General features: G+C 40.9%; 1 protein-coding gene across 1 annotated transcript; it reads right to left on the reverse strand.

Annotated features, from left to right (window-relative positions):
- Positions 1-2,832: 2,832 nt before the first annotated feature.
- On the reverse strand, positions 2,833-17,972 carry RRAGC (Ras related GTP binding C). Its single transcript, XM_059488677.1, has 7 exons — positions 17,706-17,972; positions 14,051-14,254; positions 13,123-13,322; positions 12,160-12,274; positions 10,594-10,736; positions 9,170-9,318; positions 2,833-8,671 (listed from the first exon to the last, which is right to left on the reverse strand). Exons 1-7 carry the CDS (start codon positions 17,970-17,972, stop codon positions 8,520-8,522), a joined length of 1,230 nt encoding a protein of 409 aa, XP_059344660.1. The 3' UTR covers positions 2,833-8,519.
- Between the last annotated feature and the right edge of the window lie 124 nt (positions 17,973-18,096).

The raw sequence follows: 18,096 nt of genomic DNA on the forward strand, positions 1-18,096 counted from the left end.
TCATTTACTTTTGACATATTTCAGCAATCATCCTCTCTTCAAACACTGCTGCTTTTACTGTCACCACACCTGGTGACACATCATTCTCACACAAACACAACTGCTCAAAGAATAAACCTTAAATAAACCTTAAACTTTCTCCTGCTCCTTGAGTTTTCTGATTTATTTTCTTTTATGATAAACTGCTCAGATGATCAAGCATTTCTGAAAGTCAATACAGGTTTTGAAGCTTTTTTGATAATATTATCAAGATTATCTAATATTATCAAATATTATCTACTCCATTGGAAATATATTTAAATTAGGTAGACTTGAAAATTCTGTCAAAACAAATAATTTAATAAAGTCAAATGTAATCATTGTGATTTTTTTTCTTAACCTCAAAAGACTCTTATTTGACTTCTGATTTTTTTTTCTGAACTGACCAACAAAAGCTGTGTTTTCCAACCTAGTCCATTCTGTGATTCTGTATGCAGGAGAGGCAGATTAAGGCAGTCACTTCCTAACCTAAAGTTGCTATCACTGTGCTAATTGTCACTTATGAAAACTGACATCATGCTTTGTGACAGCAGAAGGATGTTTAATAATCTCATGATCTCCCCTTCAGAAGCATTAACTTATAAGGGAGCCTTTTCCAGAAAGCAATTATTTTAATCAATGCTCAATCAGGTAAGTTATCCTCCCTTATCAATTGTTTTTAACAGCAATTAACTTGAAGTAGTTTCTGAACACCCCAAGATCAATGCTGTCAAAAGGAGGGCACTTCCTCTTCAGTGAGAAAATTCCATTTTTGGTAGTTCAGAAGCAGGAAAAAATATACATGTAAAGTCATTTAGAAACAAAAGAAACAGTGAGAAGTAAATGTCTTCATCTGTGTTAGAGATCAGGATTTTTTTCTTTTTTTTTTCCTTTCTTTCTCTCGGGGAATTTCTCAGGGAATTTCAGGGTTCCCTGAATTCCCTTTCTCTCAGGGAATTTCAGCAAATCTTCCATTTGTTGCCTAAGAGATGGAGATGAAGATCTTAAGAGAAGTGGCCAAGGTGAGGGGAGGGTGCAGCTGGAGACATCCCTTATCCTGGGGGATTTTGGGAAGGGCAGAGATCTCAAGAAGATTTCAGGAATGGCAGAGATCTGGAGGAATTTTGGGAAGGACAGGGATCTCGAGGGATTTTAGGAAGTGCAGAGATCTCAAGTGATTCTGGCTGGAAAGCGCAGACATCCTGAGGTATTTTGGATAGAAATGGCAGAGATCCGGAGGGATTTGGGCTGGGCAGGGCAGAGATCCTGAGGGATTTTATGAAGCGCAGAGATCCCGAAGGATTCGGGGAAGAGCAGAGATTCTGTGAAGGTTTTAGGAAGTGCAGAGATCCTGAGTGATTCAGGCTGGGAAGAGCAGAGATCCGGAGGGATTTTAGGAAGTGCGGAGATCCTGAGGGATTTTATGAAGCACAGAGATCCCAAGGTATTTTAGGAAGGGCAAAGATCCTGAAGGATTTTGGATGGGAAAGGCAGAGACCCCAAAGGATTCTGGCTGGAAAGGGCAGAGATCTGGAAGGATTTTGGCTGGGAAGGGCAGAGATCCTGAGGGGTTTTGGATAGAAAGGGCGGAGATCCCGAGAGATTCAGGCTGGGCAGGGCAGAGATCCTGAGGGATTTTAGGAAGTGCAGAGATCCCGAGGGATTCAGGGAAAGGCCGAGATCCTGAGAAGATTTTAGGAAAGGCCGAGATCCTGAGAAGATTTTAGGAAAGGCAGAGATCCTGAGGGCTTTTGGGAAGGCAGAGATCCCAAGGGATTCAGGCTGAGAAGCGCAGAGACCTGGAGGGATTTTGGATAGAAAGTGCAGAGATCCGGAGGGATTTGGGCTGGGCAGGGCAGAGATCCCAAGGGATTTTAGGAAGGGCAAAGATCCTGAGGAATTTTGGAAGTGCAGAGATCCCAAGGGATTTTAGGAAGGGCAGAGATCCTGAGGGATTTTGGATGAGAAAGGCAGAGACCCCAAAAGATTCTGGCTGGAAAGGGCAGAGATCTGGAAGGATTTTGGGAAGCGCAGAAATCCCGAGGGGTTCTGGCTGGGAAGTGCAGAGATGTGGAGGGATTTTGGATAGAAAGGGCAGAGATCCTGAGGGATTTTAGGAAGGGACATCTGGAGAGATTTTGGGAAGGGCAGAGATCCCGATCTATATTATAATATGTATATATTATACATATTATAATATAGATATAATATACAGTATATATATAGTGTGTGTATATATGTATGTATATATGTACAGATACATGTTATAATATAGATATAATATATATAGTATATATAGTGTGTATATATATAAGTATAAAAGTATAGATACACATTACAATATATATATTAAAAAGTATAGATACATATTATAATATAGATATAATATAGAAACATGTTATAATATAGATAGTATACAGATAATATAGATACATACTGTGATATTAGCTTTTCACAAATATTAAAATGGATTTTATATGTGTGCTGTTAAAGTAACTGTTATAAAGATATCATTTTTATTTCTGTTATTAATTAAGCTTAGATATAGTAGTGAAATAGTTAATATAAGTATGTTTGTGTTAAAATGCCTGCTTGGATGGGATAACATCCAATGAACACCTCATGAGGACCCTGCTACAGATTTACCAACTATCAGCATTCACCTTCTGAAGACAAAATTTAACAAAATTTAAATTTCATTAAATAAAGGAAGGACTTCAAGAACCAAAAATTTTAGGTTTTTTTTTTTTTTTTTTTTTTTAACAAGGAAGAACTGAAAACCTCAGGAAATTTTCACTCCACACTGCTGATGGATGATTGAAGATGTGGCTTTATTAAGCTGTTGTTTGGCAATTATATTATCATTTACAAAAGTTTTCTTGTGCAATAAGTTAGCAGCTTTTTGATACAATGGAAAGTTTATTAGTAAATACTTTCAATTCTCTGAAACAAGTTAGTACTTATCCACCTCCTGCCCAGAAACAGAAGACACATCAGCTGACAATGGTTCACAGGAGGTTTTCAAGTCACATATTGTAATTTTTGTTCATAAACGTTAAAGCACATTGCAAATACACAAACGTGTAAAAACTGAGACTAATTAGATAAACTTTCTGCCTTACAGCTCTATCAGAGAGTGTAATATTCTTTCAAAGAGAACAAGACAGCCATCTAGAGGGCATGAAAATAAACAGTCTTTAGATCACAGGGGAGCACTGAATAATCAATTCACTCACTGCAAGCCAAAAAGAATGAAATGGATCCACCCTACTTTTATCCACCAGGTGGTTTTATTTTACTTGGTATTTCAACATATTTCCTCTTTGACTTTTTCTTACAGATTTCAGATAAAGAATAGTCAGTTAGGAGCCCAAAAGGATGGAGAGATTGATGGTGGGAGAGAAGGATGGGCACAACATCAATACAAACTTAATTGTAAAAATCAAAGTCAAGCAAGATATGGATAGACTGCAATAGCTTCTCTTTTATTTGCCCCAAGTGACATAAAAGCAGGGAATTAACATAATTCCCTTTATCTTTGTTATGTCATAGGGTAAAGGGTTTTAAAAACATTTTGTAAGGTAATTACAGATTTAACAATATATTATGAGAGAGCAACTTTCACTTTCCTTTGAGGGAGTTGACATCCCCTCCAAATTTAGTGTCATAAGCAAACTTAATTAGTGTCCCTTCAAGTCCAGCTTCCAGCTTGTTTAAACAGACAGCACAAGAGATTTTTACCAAATGCAAACCTCAAAGAACGCCAGCATTCAGAGAAGGCATCCCCAGAACTCATTTTTTTAAAGGCTACGTTTCTCCTGCTACAGTTTCCACAACTTTCAGGGTATAAAAAACTGTGCTGGGAGGCAGAGAATAGCAAGAAAAGGAAAGGCAGGGAGAAGCTGGCCACATACACAGCAGCAGGGGTCAGTGGAATCTCATTTTTAAAGCTTTCCTGCAGACGCGTTACCAGAGCGCCGTCTACAGCGAGCGGCTGCTGCAAGCCCCAAACTCAAACCCGCTATTCCTCACCGATGGAAACAAAAATCTTCCCTAAATGAGAAAAACCACGCGCACACAAGTGTCTCTCTATTCCGCACCAGAAGGAGCCCAAAACCTTCCCTAAATGAGAAAAGACCATGCACACACAGGCGTCTGTTGCGGAGTCTTACAGGCGTCTCGCTATTCGGCACCAAAGGGAACTCGAAATATTTCCTAAATGAGAAGAGACCACGCACAAAGAGGCGTCCCGCTATTCCGCACCAAAAGGAACTCAAAACTTTCCCTAAATGAGAAAAACCACGCACACACAGACGTCCCGTTATTCTGCACTAAAGGGAACGCAAAATCTTCGCTGAATGATAAAAACCACGCACACACAGGGGTCCCGTTATTCGCCACAAAAGGGAGCTCAAAATATTTCCTGAATGAGAGAAGGCCACGCATACACAGACGTCTGTTGCGGAGTCTTACAGGCGTCCCACTATTCGGCATTGAAAGGAACAAAAATCTTCCCTAAATTATAAAAACCACGCACGCACAGGCGTCGGTTGTGGAGTCTTACTACAGGCGTTCCGCTATTCTGCACGGAAGGAAACACAAATCTTTCCTAAAGACCACGCACACACAGGCATCTCTCTATTCTGCACCAAAGGGAACTCAAAATATTTCCTAAATGAGAAGAGACCGCGCACAAAGAGGCGTCCCGCTATTCCGCACCAAAAGGAACTCAAAAACTTTCCCTAAATGAGAAAAACCACGCACACACAGGCTTCTGATGTGGAGTCTCACAGGCGTCCCGCACCAAAAGGAACAGAAAATTTTCCCCAAAAGAAAGAAGACCGCGCACACACAGGCGTCCGTCCGTCCGTCCGTCCGTCCGGCTGCTCCCAGCACCGCGCCCTGCCCGGCCCAGGCGGGGCGGCTCCGGCACCGGCCCCGGGCTGCCCACAGCCCCCGCGGGCGGGAGAGGCCGAGGGCGGCCGGGGCTGAGCCCGCCCCGAGCCCGCACAGCGGCGGCCGAGGCCGGGCTGAGCTGCCCGGGGCGCTCCGGAGCCGGAGGAGCTCCCAGCCGAGCGGAGCTGATCCCATTCCCCGAGCAGGACAGCGCTGGAGCAGCCAGGGTAGGATGGTGGGCACGGACAGAGAGCAGAGATCTCTGCAGCCAGGGCTGGGAACTTGTGGGTTATTGCAAAGGGGCCCTGCTGGGAGCTGCCAGCCACAGCTCAGAGCAGACCCCAAAGAGGAGCCACAAAGAGAGAGCAAAGAATAAAGAGCAAGAGCGAGAGCGAGGTTCCCATTACAATACCATAAATCTTCTTCTGTGCTGAATATTCTAATTCTCACTATCCACTCTAGTACAAGATACAAATCCTATAGCATTTAAATACAGCCTATTAGAATAGGTTTAACATTACCATATAATGTAAAGCCTATTCTAATAGGCTGTATGTAAATTTACGTAAATTTACCATACCAATAACATTACCACACTGGGTTGCATTTCAAACCCTAAAAACTCCTCTTTGGGCCCTTCTGCCAAGCTGGCAGGGTCTGCTCTGAGCCTTGGGCCTGTCTGCAAGCAGAGGGGATTGTTTGATCCAAAGGGGATCACCTTCAGCTGGCCATGCCATTGTTTTCCAGTTGTTCAGAAACTGAGGGATCTCAAAGCTTGCTTTCATTTCAATCTTGCTTAGAGTTTCCATATTCTCAAAATCTTTTGCCAGGCAATCGTATTTATAAGGATTTCCTGTTTCATCTTCCCAACAGGACAGCAGCTATCCATGAGATACAGAGCAATAGATGCAGTGATGAGAGATTTTGGGTGTCTTCCAGCCAAATGGTGACACATGACACCTTCAGAGCAGCAGTGATACTGCCTTTAAATGCTCTGCCCCTGTTCACAGGCTTGGTCTTTCCCTCCATCCCTCTCCTGTGCATAATTGCCAATGGGAAATTCAGCCAGTCATCAGCAATGCCCCTGTGCCCAACAATGCAAAGCTTTGAAAGGTACCTTGCAAGGAATTGCTTTATTCTTCAACAGAAAGAAATTTTATCCCTTCTCTCAGCAGATGGGTTACTGTTTTGCCTGTGCCCTCCCCTGTCTGCACCATTCTTCTCCTTAAAATCACAGGTTCTCAATTGTTTGCAAAAAAAGACCGCAGAACATCCACAGTAATACAGGTTCAGAGGAGGAAAAAGGAGGAAAAAAGGCAGAAAAGTGAAGCTTCAATTGATGGTTTCCTCTGCAGTTCAGTGCTTTATTTGAGATACTGTGATACTGCCTTCCCTTTTCTCTAATAGCATCTCTCCCTGCAGCAGGTCAGGAAGGAGAGGAAGGAGAGACAAGTTCCTGCCCAAGGAAGAAAATAAAGCCTAATTCCTATCCTTCCTCCTCCCTTGGCTTTCAGAAGCCAAAAACTCAATAAAGCAGCAATGGGTTACTGACATCTTGTATAACAGCATCTTAATTCAGTGAACTAAAATACTGTACTCCTTTTAAATTGAACTTTCAACAAATTTAACTTTCAGAGCTTAGTTCTGAGACAGTTTTTAATTAAAATGAAAGCTAAGGCTGACTAAATGGGAATGTAGTATTTAACTTTTTTAAAGTATACCATAAAGATAACATTGATTTTAACAGTTTGCTTAACCACAGAGGCCTTTATAGACTTCTGTCCATAAAGACAAGCAGAAATAATTGTGTTACAGTTTGACCTTTTTTTTTTTTTCATTTTATTAGCACAAAATCCTGTAGTGGGTGAAAAGAAAGAGAACATATGCATGTACTTAGAACATGGAAAACTCACTGCACAAATGGGGATTCTTTCTTCCTGTTATTTTGCCAATTACTTCTTCTCTTACCTTCAGAATCTGAACTGTGATAGTGTTTGCAAACTACAAAATACCATTTTAAGAACCCACTGCACTCCCTCAAAATAAGCTCTGCAGTTCCATTAGCAAAAAAGGGCTCAGCCTAGATTTAAGAGAACAGACCTAGAGCACTTGAATTCCAGTTTCCTGCTGTAAAAAAAAAAAAAACATTTACACAGAATATGCATACACCCCAATGTTAATGCATGTATATTCATTTTTACATATATCAATGGAAGTTCATTCTATAAGCACAGAAGCAGTCCCATGGTAATTTCTGACCACATAAATACACCAGCTGCAGAAATCACTCCAATTAGTTCTTCTTGCAGAAACTTTTATAGTGGGACTTGTATAGTTGGTCCAATGGCTTTGCAACACCTATACACACACAGGGACAGGTAAAAGGAGGCAAGGTCTTTATGGGCCAGTGGCTGAGCCTCCTGCACAGCAAGGCTGGAGTACAGAATGACATCTGCACTACTAATACCAATAAATTAAAGGATTCACATATACTGCCCATAGTATGAAAGTCAGCAGAATTCACAAAATCAGAAAAACCACTATTTTAGTCAGATTGCACAGAGACAAACAAGAGGGTGTTTGTCATAGTACAGAATCAGTGTACTTCCAAAGTCCAGTACTATTAGTAAATTATGGCACAGTGAACTTAATTGCCATGCACAGGTAACACCCTCAGACACTTTGCTAGGAAGTGTCTTGATTATCAGTCAGAGAGTGGAGAAAGATCCACCATCAAAAGTCAGTAACTTGGTAATTTCTTTGCTTGGGAATAGCTGAAAGTGGCTGCTTTGTTCCAACAGATGGCAGACATTTCAGTTTAGTTAGCCATGCAGCTGTTTCATGAATAGGATTAATCACACAGATTTATGACATCCATGTTTTTGCAAAAGAGAGCAGGTAGTTTATTTCTGATTTTAACCCTTCCCTTCCATCAAAGGGGACATACCAAGAAGTGTGGTCTGAAAGCAAAGTATCACTATCTCTTAAAATGAAGCTCCAGGTCAGTTCTCTAAACAAACACATGATCACTAGAACAGAGCTCTCTACCTTGCATCCACTTAACAAGCACAGAATTCATGAGAACTATGAGCACACCAGCAAGAACAAGAACTACTTCATGGAATGATTTGAGACCAGCCTCAGCAAGCAAAAAGCTTGAGTTTCACAAGCCTTAATAACACCAATTTTGTTTTTGCATGACAGGAGGTAAACTTAAGCAAAAGAGGATATTCTACAGATTAATTTAAAAAAAATTTTAAAAGTTAAGCAAGTGACTGTTCAGTGTTTCACACAAAACCCAACTCAATTGTTTGTAAGTTTTGACCAGGCAATCAGTCAGACACAGACTGTTAAAAGAGGACTCCAAACTGAAAACCTACTGCATTTGCAATACAGCTGATTTCAAACTGGCATTTCTAACTCCACTGGCCTCAAAGTATTTTCACAGTAGTCTCAGTTGCCCAACATGAGTTACAATCTGCTGTTCCACAGTTAGGACCACTCTTCTCTGAAACATACTTCAGGCTTTCAGACTACTCTTCTCTTGTTCCACAAAACTTTGGAGTGAAGAGCTGACAAGTCTACCCAAGGTCTTTAGCTTTCCTCTAGACTGCATTCCTAGGTGTGCCATTGTGAGTCACTGCTTTCATATTTGAGGTGCTTGATTGATGGTTGCAGATCCTGTGGGAGGCAACACCTACTTCAAAAACTTCATGGATGGCTTTGCGGAAGCAATGGAAATTGTAGTCTATCAAACCTGGCAAGGAGAGGAAAAACTGGGCTCAGACTGGCATATTTATGTAAACACAGCTTCAAAATCAATATCAAATAGGTATTTTGCTAATTATTTAGTATAAATTTGGATTGAGAAGATTTAACAAAGTTTTACTGATGTTAGTATTTATTTGGATTGTCTCAGGTAATAATTTGGAATGCAAGGTGTATATTCATGATTAAACAGCAGGTAAGGGGCCCATGGCTCCATACCACTGATCTCACTAAAACAGATGGTAGAGCAGAGCTCATGTTAGCTACACAAGTCATTTTGGCAGCAGGACAGTGATTAAAGTGATGACTCACAATTTAAAAATACGACCTCATTAGATCTATCTCCAAAAAATAAAAATTTCCTCCCATAAGAAACTACACAAATTTAGTCACACAAAAATCAAGGTGACTTGTAAAGTCATATTCATATTTTATAGCTGGTAAAAAATATTATATAAAGACTGCTCAATGGCAGGGAAGTTCTTACCTTTGCGCTCAAAACTCTCTTCTCTAAGAATGCAAACTAATGCCAAAAACTTTGTTACTTCCTTTAAGTACAGGACTGTTGTGTTATTGAGCTTGATAATTGCCATTGACTCTTTATCATAAGCACTTCCAGTGCCATCTTCTTTTAACCTAAAAAAGAACAAGTCAACCCAAGGCATCATCTAACATGTAACTTCCAAGACAAACAGCTGCTAAATGCAGTTAGAAGAATATTACTCATACTGAACTAAGCAAATGGAGAACCTGCAATGCAGGTCTCAATACTCCCAGTGAGTAAGACCATTATCAGACTTAAGTTTCTCAGGAAAGCCAGATCTAAACAGGTCAGAGGCTTTCATTAGATACTGACTATCACAAATGAGTAGTTAGGAGCAAGCTACCAGCATGAATTCTTTTGATGTTTGGAGTGACAGCTCAGTGAAATTACTTTTGGTAAATTAATATAAAGGCTTCCTTTGTGAGTCTGGGGCACAGGATGCAACATGGAGCAGGACACTTTTGGTCTTAAGCTACACCAGCGTGCATTTACAAGAAAAGATGAGCATGCTGTTTTCTACCTTCATTAGTGTTAGATAAACTACTATAGAAGCAAATGATGTATTGCAAGTTACTTCTAAGCACTCCTGAAAAAAACCCCAAATCAAACAGTTACACAACCTGAAAAAAACCCCAAATCAAACAGTTACACAACCCTGGATCAACACATCAGGAGACAGATCATGAAATGCTGTGGTATTTTCTTGGTAGCACTGCATTTTCCAGGCGACAGTTCTAACATAAGTTATCACTTCTTCAGAACCACTTCTCAAATCCAGTGGGAAGTATAATTCTGCTGTAAATTGTGAGATATCAGCACTGTATACATCCCTCATAGATGGTCAGCAGCAGATGAGTTGATCTTGCAATTGTTATTCTGTTCAGATTGCAGCAAGTCTCAAAGCAATGTCACTGCAAGTTACACTTATGGCACACTATTAACCCCAATTAATTGCAGGTATTTATGTACCTGCTCCACCATGCCAAACCAGACACAGCAGCATTCAGATTTTCAAATACTTGTGTAAACTATTTGAAATATACTTGTATATATATACACATATATAGAAGAATATATACTTGTGTATTTTCGAATATTTTGTGTAAATTGTGTTTAGAAACACAATTTCTACAAATGTTACATAGCTGTCTAGTGCCATCAGTGGAGGGAAACAAACCAAGTATAAATGCTGCCAAACAATTTGGATTTAGCTTAGTTACTCACAGAATCAATGTGCTCTAAAGACCAACTGATAGCATTTTGCTGCATGACAAAGGCAGCACCAACTGCACAGTTTGCAACCTATTCCTACAGGTGTTTCTACACCTTCTGAGGACTCTTTTTTCCTAAGAGTATTCATCACTTACCCATATATACAGGAAACATCTATGACTACATCAATCATGTCACAGCACAACTCATATGACTGCATGTCCACAGGAGAACTGTCTGTTGCAATGTAGATTTTGCTGACTACATCGAAGAGAAAAGCTTTTTCAATGCCTGAATTCTTCAGAAAGAGAAAGAATTTGGATGAATTTTTAGAACAATTGCATTTTTACAATCTCAACTAGAATTAATACATTTTCACATTCTTAATAGCAGAAGTTGGTTTAAATATAAGCAATTTAGAGGCTTAGGATAGATACAAGATTTAGAGTATTTACTTTACAAATACAATACCCTTGTTGCCATAATACATATCAACATCACATAGCTGACAAAAATAAAACTGGGGACTCTGGTACAATTCTTTTCAGTTTGTTATTTAACTAATCATTATCAAGGTTACATTTTACTGTGCTTCCAGAATCCATATTCAGCAATTTACCTCTTCTGTGTTTCTATTAACTCCAGAAGAGCCAGAATTCACATCCTCCTAAGGGACTGAGCTCAGAGATATTTCATAGCAGTGTGCTGACTCTTAAATTTATGCTTGTAGTATCTTGGCAGTTCAGTTTCTGCATGAAGCATTTGCCATGCAGTTTAACATGCAGAGCATCTAAGTCAGCTTCTGAAGTTAAAAACCCATGAAAAGTAGCACATTATGAGTATGGAAAAGCACAATGCCATTTGTACCTGAGCACTTTGGTAAAGTGCACGTGCTCATACAAAGTTTAGAAGCCTTTTGTGGTTCAATTTATCATACATACACTACTGGCAAAGCTTCTTTTCTATTTATGCACCAGAAGCACTCCTTATCTTTTCCTAGCTAGTCTGAATACCCAGGACAGTGTCCTGAGGACATCCAGACAATTTTTGGCATCAAGATTACATCCTCATGGCACTGGGAAGGTCAACACATCCTTTATCCACTGGGCCAGGTTATTACAAACAGTGCTCTACCAAACAAGCACTATATGGTAGCATGGGGTGACATGTGTAAGTGTCCAGCTCCTCCTGGATATAAATGGTTTTTCTTTGCTGTCCAAATGCCTGCAACAGCCTCACAGACAACTTAAGTGAGATGGCCTTGTCTCTAGGGTGATATTTTATTTGATTGAAAGTATAGAGCAGCAAACTTCTAATTCCATAAGAAACACAAACACTAAGAGAAAAAGGGGAAAAGTCTCACAGGTCATATGAAACAGACAGCTGAGTCTGAGGCCAAGTTCATATTATCAAAAAATTTCTGGCCAGTACATTAAACTACTAATTGCCTTAGCAAAGTAATCAGTACACCCTGCTGGCAGGAAACCTCCATCAGCTGCTATAACCAGGCAAAATACACTTTGTCAATACTTAGAGAAAGTCCCAAAGCACACACCAGTACAATTTAGCTGTGGTAAAGAGCTTTTAACATAGAAAACCAGGTTGCCAGAGGACATCTACACGAGTGCCACCCAAATCTCTCAAGGGCAGATCTAGCCAGCAATCTTTAGCAGAAGGACTTGCTTTTATTTCATTCAAATTTCTGTGAAATGAACACTTACTGATATGAAGATATTAAGTAGATTTTCCAGGGTTGGCAGCTGTGGAATGAGCTTCTGTACCACTTTACTGAAGGCTTCAAATATTGAATGGTCATAGATACTGGTCAAATAAAAGCTGAGATGAGGAGGGAGGGCAATGAAAGAAAAAAGAAAAAGAAGATTCAAGAGTGTTTCAGAACTGTAATAGAAATGTTAAAGTTACATTTTTTAACATTCAGGCCTGCTACTTTTGCCTGGGATGATTTTATCACAAATATGTCTGGACATTGCATAAAGAATCAAAGTTCTGAGCAGCTGGAGTACACATGGAACAGATTTTTCCCATCCTTGAGAGATGGGAGAACAAAAACAAAAATCTGAGCATTGTTAGAATACACTTTGCCTACACAATGCTTATCACAAAGGTGTAAAAATGCTTAATCAGATTTCTTCCAGTCCCATTCTGGGTCTTCCACTTTTTTCACATTAACAGAGAGATACTGGCTCCACAAGAATCAAAAGAACAACAAAACCAGAGAAAATAGCTTGTTTTAAAGATGTCTGTAGAAAATACCTTAAAAGTGAGTCAAATCTCAACTAACAGACTGAGCTTTTAGAACCAGGCACACTAACCACAGGGAAAAGTCAGTGCAAGCCAGGACTAGAAGGCAGAGAGGTTCCCCTCTCTTTTCCCTGCCCCTCCATTCCACATGTAAATCTGTTACACTGAAAGAGAAACTTTCAATTATCACTGAGCAGGGATAAATCTGTTGATTGGAATCTGATACAGCAGCCTGCCTCTTTTTCAGTCAGCCTAACAGCTGAGGCTTGTGCCTAAATTCAGCAATCTTATTTATACATGTTGGTTCAATAAGAAACTACCCAGATCTTGCTGCAGTTGTTCCAGTATTACATCTAAAAGCCTTTAATCTGTATGCATATCAGCAACAGCATGAATCACATATGCCAGAGTCTTCAACTCACCTAAGGTGAAGTTTTTCAAGCCCAGCATCTGTAAGATCATCATTAGCCCTCTGATGAATATCCCTCTGAGTTTCTATTTTATGGTCATCTGATAAACCATCAACTTTATGAATAAAAACTTCAAAGTTCATTTCTGGGTTGACCTTGTAGGCTTTTGAAACTGTAATGTGGAGTCTTGTTAAAGCTTCCATGTAGTCATCCTGTAAATCAGTTTTGGCAGGAATGAATGACAAAGTTGCTGCCTGATAACTATTCCATTCTGCACAACGACAAAATATTTCAGTGCAAGAACTTCAATTCTGTAACTAAATAGAAATATGGGACAAGAGAATACCTGGATGTGTCATAAATCCAAGCAGTTTAGATTCTTTATGTCAATTAATTTTCATTAGCTATACAAGGCTCAGCTACACAAAACCAGACTTCAGAGCAAAAGGTGGGTTACACTTCAACTCCAGCACAAGGCAGAGACCCCAAGATGGTCCCAATAACCAGAAAACCTCCCAGGGTGCAAATCCTAGGTTGATTAGAAGCTACCAGATACCAGTATAACAATACTAGAACCTGAAGTCAGAAGTAAGCTGTTATTAATTGAACTGTGTGTTATTAATTGAACTCCAGAGCAGAAAAAAGGGATCATTCAGACCATCTAACCAAGCAGGTTCTCCCTATTATTACAGAACAGGTAAGTTCAGAGTAGGAGCCCTTTTCCACTCTCTCCACCAGCAGCATATGTCCAGTCACTCCACCAAAACAAAACCACACACCAGAAGTCAGATTGCCAATGCATCTCTTCACACATAGCAGAAGCCTTATGAACTTATCTAAAAATATAAATGAACTTTTCTAAAAATATAAATTACTGGCCTCTTGATCATCCCTTTCCCACAAAAAGTAAAAATAAAACTTCCTTGTGATTTGTATTTACCTGGGCATCAATAACATATATTAGAGCACCTGTTCCTCTGAAGATCATCTCATAATCAAATGTTGGATCAAAAAAGTCCATCTGTCCAGGAAAATCCCATATTTGGAAGTTCACAAATGAACTGTTGGAAATATCATCCTTGTAGATTTTGTTGGTACTTTCCAAGAACAGAGTCTCATTGGGAGACATTTTGTGAAACACCACCTGTGAAAAGAACACAAATAATAGTCTGGATTTTATCTTATCAGAAGAAATTAGTGAAAGATTTATGATTTGAATTTTACAAATGGGTTTACCCATTCTAAAATTTATAGCTTTCTTTAGGTAAATAGACAGCTTTCTGTATCAGCTAAAGAAATTGCCAATCCCTTACAAAAACCAGGCAACTGCATATAGTGAAACATTTTCAGAAATAATCCTACTGGCTGAAGACACAGACATCCAAGTTACTCTTTCTTTTTCCCTGCAAGGCTAGCACAGTGTTTTCAAATTCTGTTCTAGTCAGATCTGGCATAAAGCCAGTTAAATAACTGCAAGCTTTTAATACTTTTCCTTTCAGTCTTAGAAATTCCTAAAGGAAACGTTGTCTTTAGTCTGGTGTCAAGTGTTAAAACACAACATAATCAGATGGTTCCTAAGCTACAACAGAAGAGTACAAAAATAACACCTCAGTTTTAGGTGGCTTGCCATCTATTAACTCATTTTGAGTAGGGAATCACAGAATGGGTGAGGTTGGAAGGAACACAGTGGGGTTATCTGATCCAAGCTCCCTGCTCAGGCAGGGTCATCCCAGAGCACAAGACACAGGATTGCATGCAGACAGCTCCTGAGTGGCTCCAAAGGGAGACTCCACACCCTCTCTGGGGAGCCTGTTCCAGGGCTCAGGCATCCACACAGTAAATAATTCCTCTTATGTAGGTGGAACTTCCTGTGAAAGCTCACTAAAGAAAGGATGAAGCATTTCACACCAGTTGGCAAAAACAGTTTAGCTGCAGGATGATAAACAGACTCATTGCCAGAACTCAAAAAGCCCCACTGGGATTTTAGTCCTTCCTTGTACAGAAGCAGCACAAGCAGCCTGTAGCAAAACCAGCCAGGGTCAACAGAGAACTCTGTGCTAATGCAACTCAACCAGACAAGAAAGTTACTCCAAACAATCAGTCATACACCAGGACTGCAAAAATTAAAGAAGTTTCATGTACAGCTCTTGGCAAATCTAAAAACTTCACATTAGGGACTGCAAACTTCATATACAGCACTTTGTAAACCTAAAAACTTCACAATAGGGACTGCAAACTTGGTAATTTTGGTTTCTTCAAATGTTTCTGACAGCTACAGAAGTCATCCTTTAGAGACCTGATGCAACAGACTGTCAAAAAAACTGCAAGACAAACAGCTCCACACCTAGTACAGTTTAGCGAGGTTCAAAGTATTACTTCAGCCTAGACTTTTAAGGCCAAGGGAAAGAATTTATTTCCTTGGGACAAACATCTTAGGAGGCCAGGGTCTAAAAGAGGTTTTAAACAGCAGGACATTTGTATGGAGAAGAACACTTTTAGAAAAACAGCAGCTGTACTGCATTCTTCAAGGTTTGCAGCATAGTTCTAAAGTACTCTGAAATCAACATTTCTTTTGGGACTCAGCATATCCCACAAGAGCAGGACAGAATTAGTAAATTCAGTTTAAAGCTGATAAGTCTCTGGGAAGCAACACTGTCACCTCTTTTTTTTTCCCAAAATAGCACATTTCATCAGATTGATGTTCTCCACCTGAACTCTTTCCAGTTTCCTATTACATCAGTAGAGTACAGTAAGTCCAGTTATGCAAGTCTGCACAGAAATTTGCTTATGAACTGAAGCAATCACTGCATTCCTAAAATTTACCTACAATTTGCTACTGAGTATTAATAGGTTACACCAGCATAGAAAACCCAATTGACCAAAGGAGAAAAAAGTCCCTCCCTAGGACTGTGGTTCTTTCTTTTTTGAGAGATCTCCTGTCAATATTGCTCTCAGCAGAAGCATGAAATTATTTAATAATCATGTTTTTCACAAAAATTTCTAGATAATCACAAAGCCAATGCTTCCCCCAACACAGTGTTTCTCTTGCATATATCCCCATTTTCTGGCAAGGGGGTCATCACCTGGTGCCCAGACAGAAGGGTTGGGTCTGGGTCTGGCCCATTTTTGAACTAGAGAGATTTAAGAGCAGGGACCCTGTTAATAAGAAATTTCCTGATATTAGAGTTTGCTCAGGCAGCATCACAATGAGCTCCTAGGAACTAGAATCACAACTTCTAATTACTAAGCAAGATTAGTAACTGGCAAAAGATAAATTCTATGTCCTCTTACTGCATATTCAATATGACACTATTCCTTTCCTATACAACTACTGGAATAGACCCTCAAAAAATTGAAGACTACCATAAAAAAGTCCAAAAGCTACATCTATAAAGAGACTTGCAAGGTCTTGAAATCTATCTGTAATCTGGAGTTCCTGTATTCCTCTTGCTTTTAGGGCTCAGCTTTTTCAAAAGTGGATAATACAATCAGATCTCTAATAAGAGTCTACAACGAATACCATTCACATGACTAAAAGAGTTAGAAAAAAGGCTTTCAGTGAAAGCAGAACATTTGCACATACAGTGGGAGCATTTGACCTAAATAATGGGGAGTAACTGATAAGGCTAAAAAGCAACAACAGTCCAGGCTGCCACTGGATTTCAGCACAGCACAATGGAAAAGATTTCTCACTAACAGAGGCTGAAGCCAGCTCAGAACTCGTTGGTTTACTGCAGTCCTGGATCACCAAGCAGCCTGCACAACATTGCTAAAAGGAGCAGATGCATACCTTCTATACTGTCATGTCCAAAAAGGCTTCTCTGCACAAAAACTTTATAAAAATCTCTGTAGGCTTTCACACTTGCATCTGAAACAAATTTGAGGCTCTTAAGTCTAGAGCTGAGACTTATGCATTTCACTAGTAACATCCTCCCATAAAAACATCACCTATGCAAAGTTCACAGGAGGGACTGCAAACAAAATTTGCACTGAGGAACAAGGATTGCTCTGACTGCTGCAATACCAGTGAGCTACCTGGCAAATCAAAAGTCAGTTTTGTCTTATTTTTATTAAGAAACACTAGTGACTTCACAAAGCTACCAACAAACCTAAGGCACCGGAACTGCTGCATTTCCTCCTCGCCAAGGGACTCTCGTTTACTCGCTCTAAAGGAAACCAGAGGCTCTTTCTGCTCTCACAAAAGCAGAAGTCTCCCTCAAAGCATCAAAGGGCAAAACAACGGCTCAAGCCTTCCAAATGGAAGCACTAGCTAAACACCACGCACCTACACCACGTAAAAAAACCTACTCATGATAAATTTCACACCAGCGTCTTCACTTTTTACGCCTTAAAAGTGAAGAAATACAAAGGCTACAACCTATGCTACACAACCTTCCTCTCTAGGGCAGATGATCAGAGTCCATTCTGGAAAGCAAACGTCTGTAAGGAGGAGGCTTCCGTCGCTCCAACTTCGCCACACGGGCCCACAACAAAAAGTAGAAATTGCCCGAAGAGCGGCAGGGCGGGGAGAACCAGCTCGGCGCCGGAGAGGCAGCGCGGCAGGCAGGGGCGGGGAGCCGCCGGCTGCCCCTCACCTTCTGGATGGAAGATTTCCCGCTGCGCCGCAGCCCCATGAGCAGAATCCGCGGCTTGGAGTCCGCCCCGCCCGCGCCGCCGCCGGGCCCGCCCGCGCCGCCCCCGGGCCCACCGGGCCCCGGGCCTCCCTCCAGCTCCGCCTCCTCCTCCTCCTCCCCGTAGCCGAAGTCCTTGGGGAACGAGTCCGCAGCCCCGAAGCTCCCCCCCACCAACGCCGGCTCCTCGGCTGTGCCTGGCGCGCCCGCCCCGCCGAACTGCAGCGCCATGTCCGCCCGGGCCCGCCGCCCCGCAGCCGCCAGCGCCCGTCCCGGGGCCTCCTCTGCTCGCCCGGCCCAGCCCGGCACGGCCCAGCCCGGCCCCGATTGGCCGCTGTCAGGCTGCGCGCCGCCG

This window comes from Ammospiza nelsoni, chromosome 25 (assembly GCF_027579445.1).
Source record: "Ammospiza nelsoni isolate bAmmNel1 chromosome 25, bAmmNel1.pri, whole genome shotgun sequence".
NCBI classification, from domain to species: domain Eukaryota; kingdom Metazoa; phylum Chordata; class Aves; order Passeriformes; family Passerellidae; genus Ammospiza; species Ammospiza nelsoni.

Coding starts and splice junctions, on each gene's coding strand:
- RRAGC (XM_059488677.1), bottom strand. CDS start 17,972: ATGGCGCTGCAGTTCGGCGGGGCGGGCGCGCCAGGCACAGCCGAGGAG. Junction 10,737..12,159: donor TACTTAATATCTTCATATCA/GTAAGTGTTCAT, acceptor CTCTTTCTGAAG/AATTCAGGCATTGAAAAAGC. Junction 9,319..10,593: donor GATGTTTCCTGTATATATGG/GTAAGTGATGAA, acceptor GTTCTTTTTTAG/GTTAAAAGAAGATGGCACTG.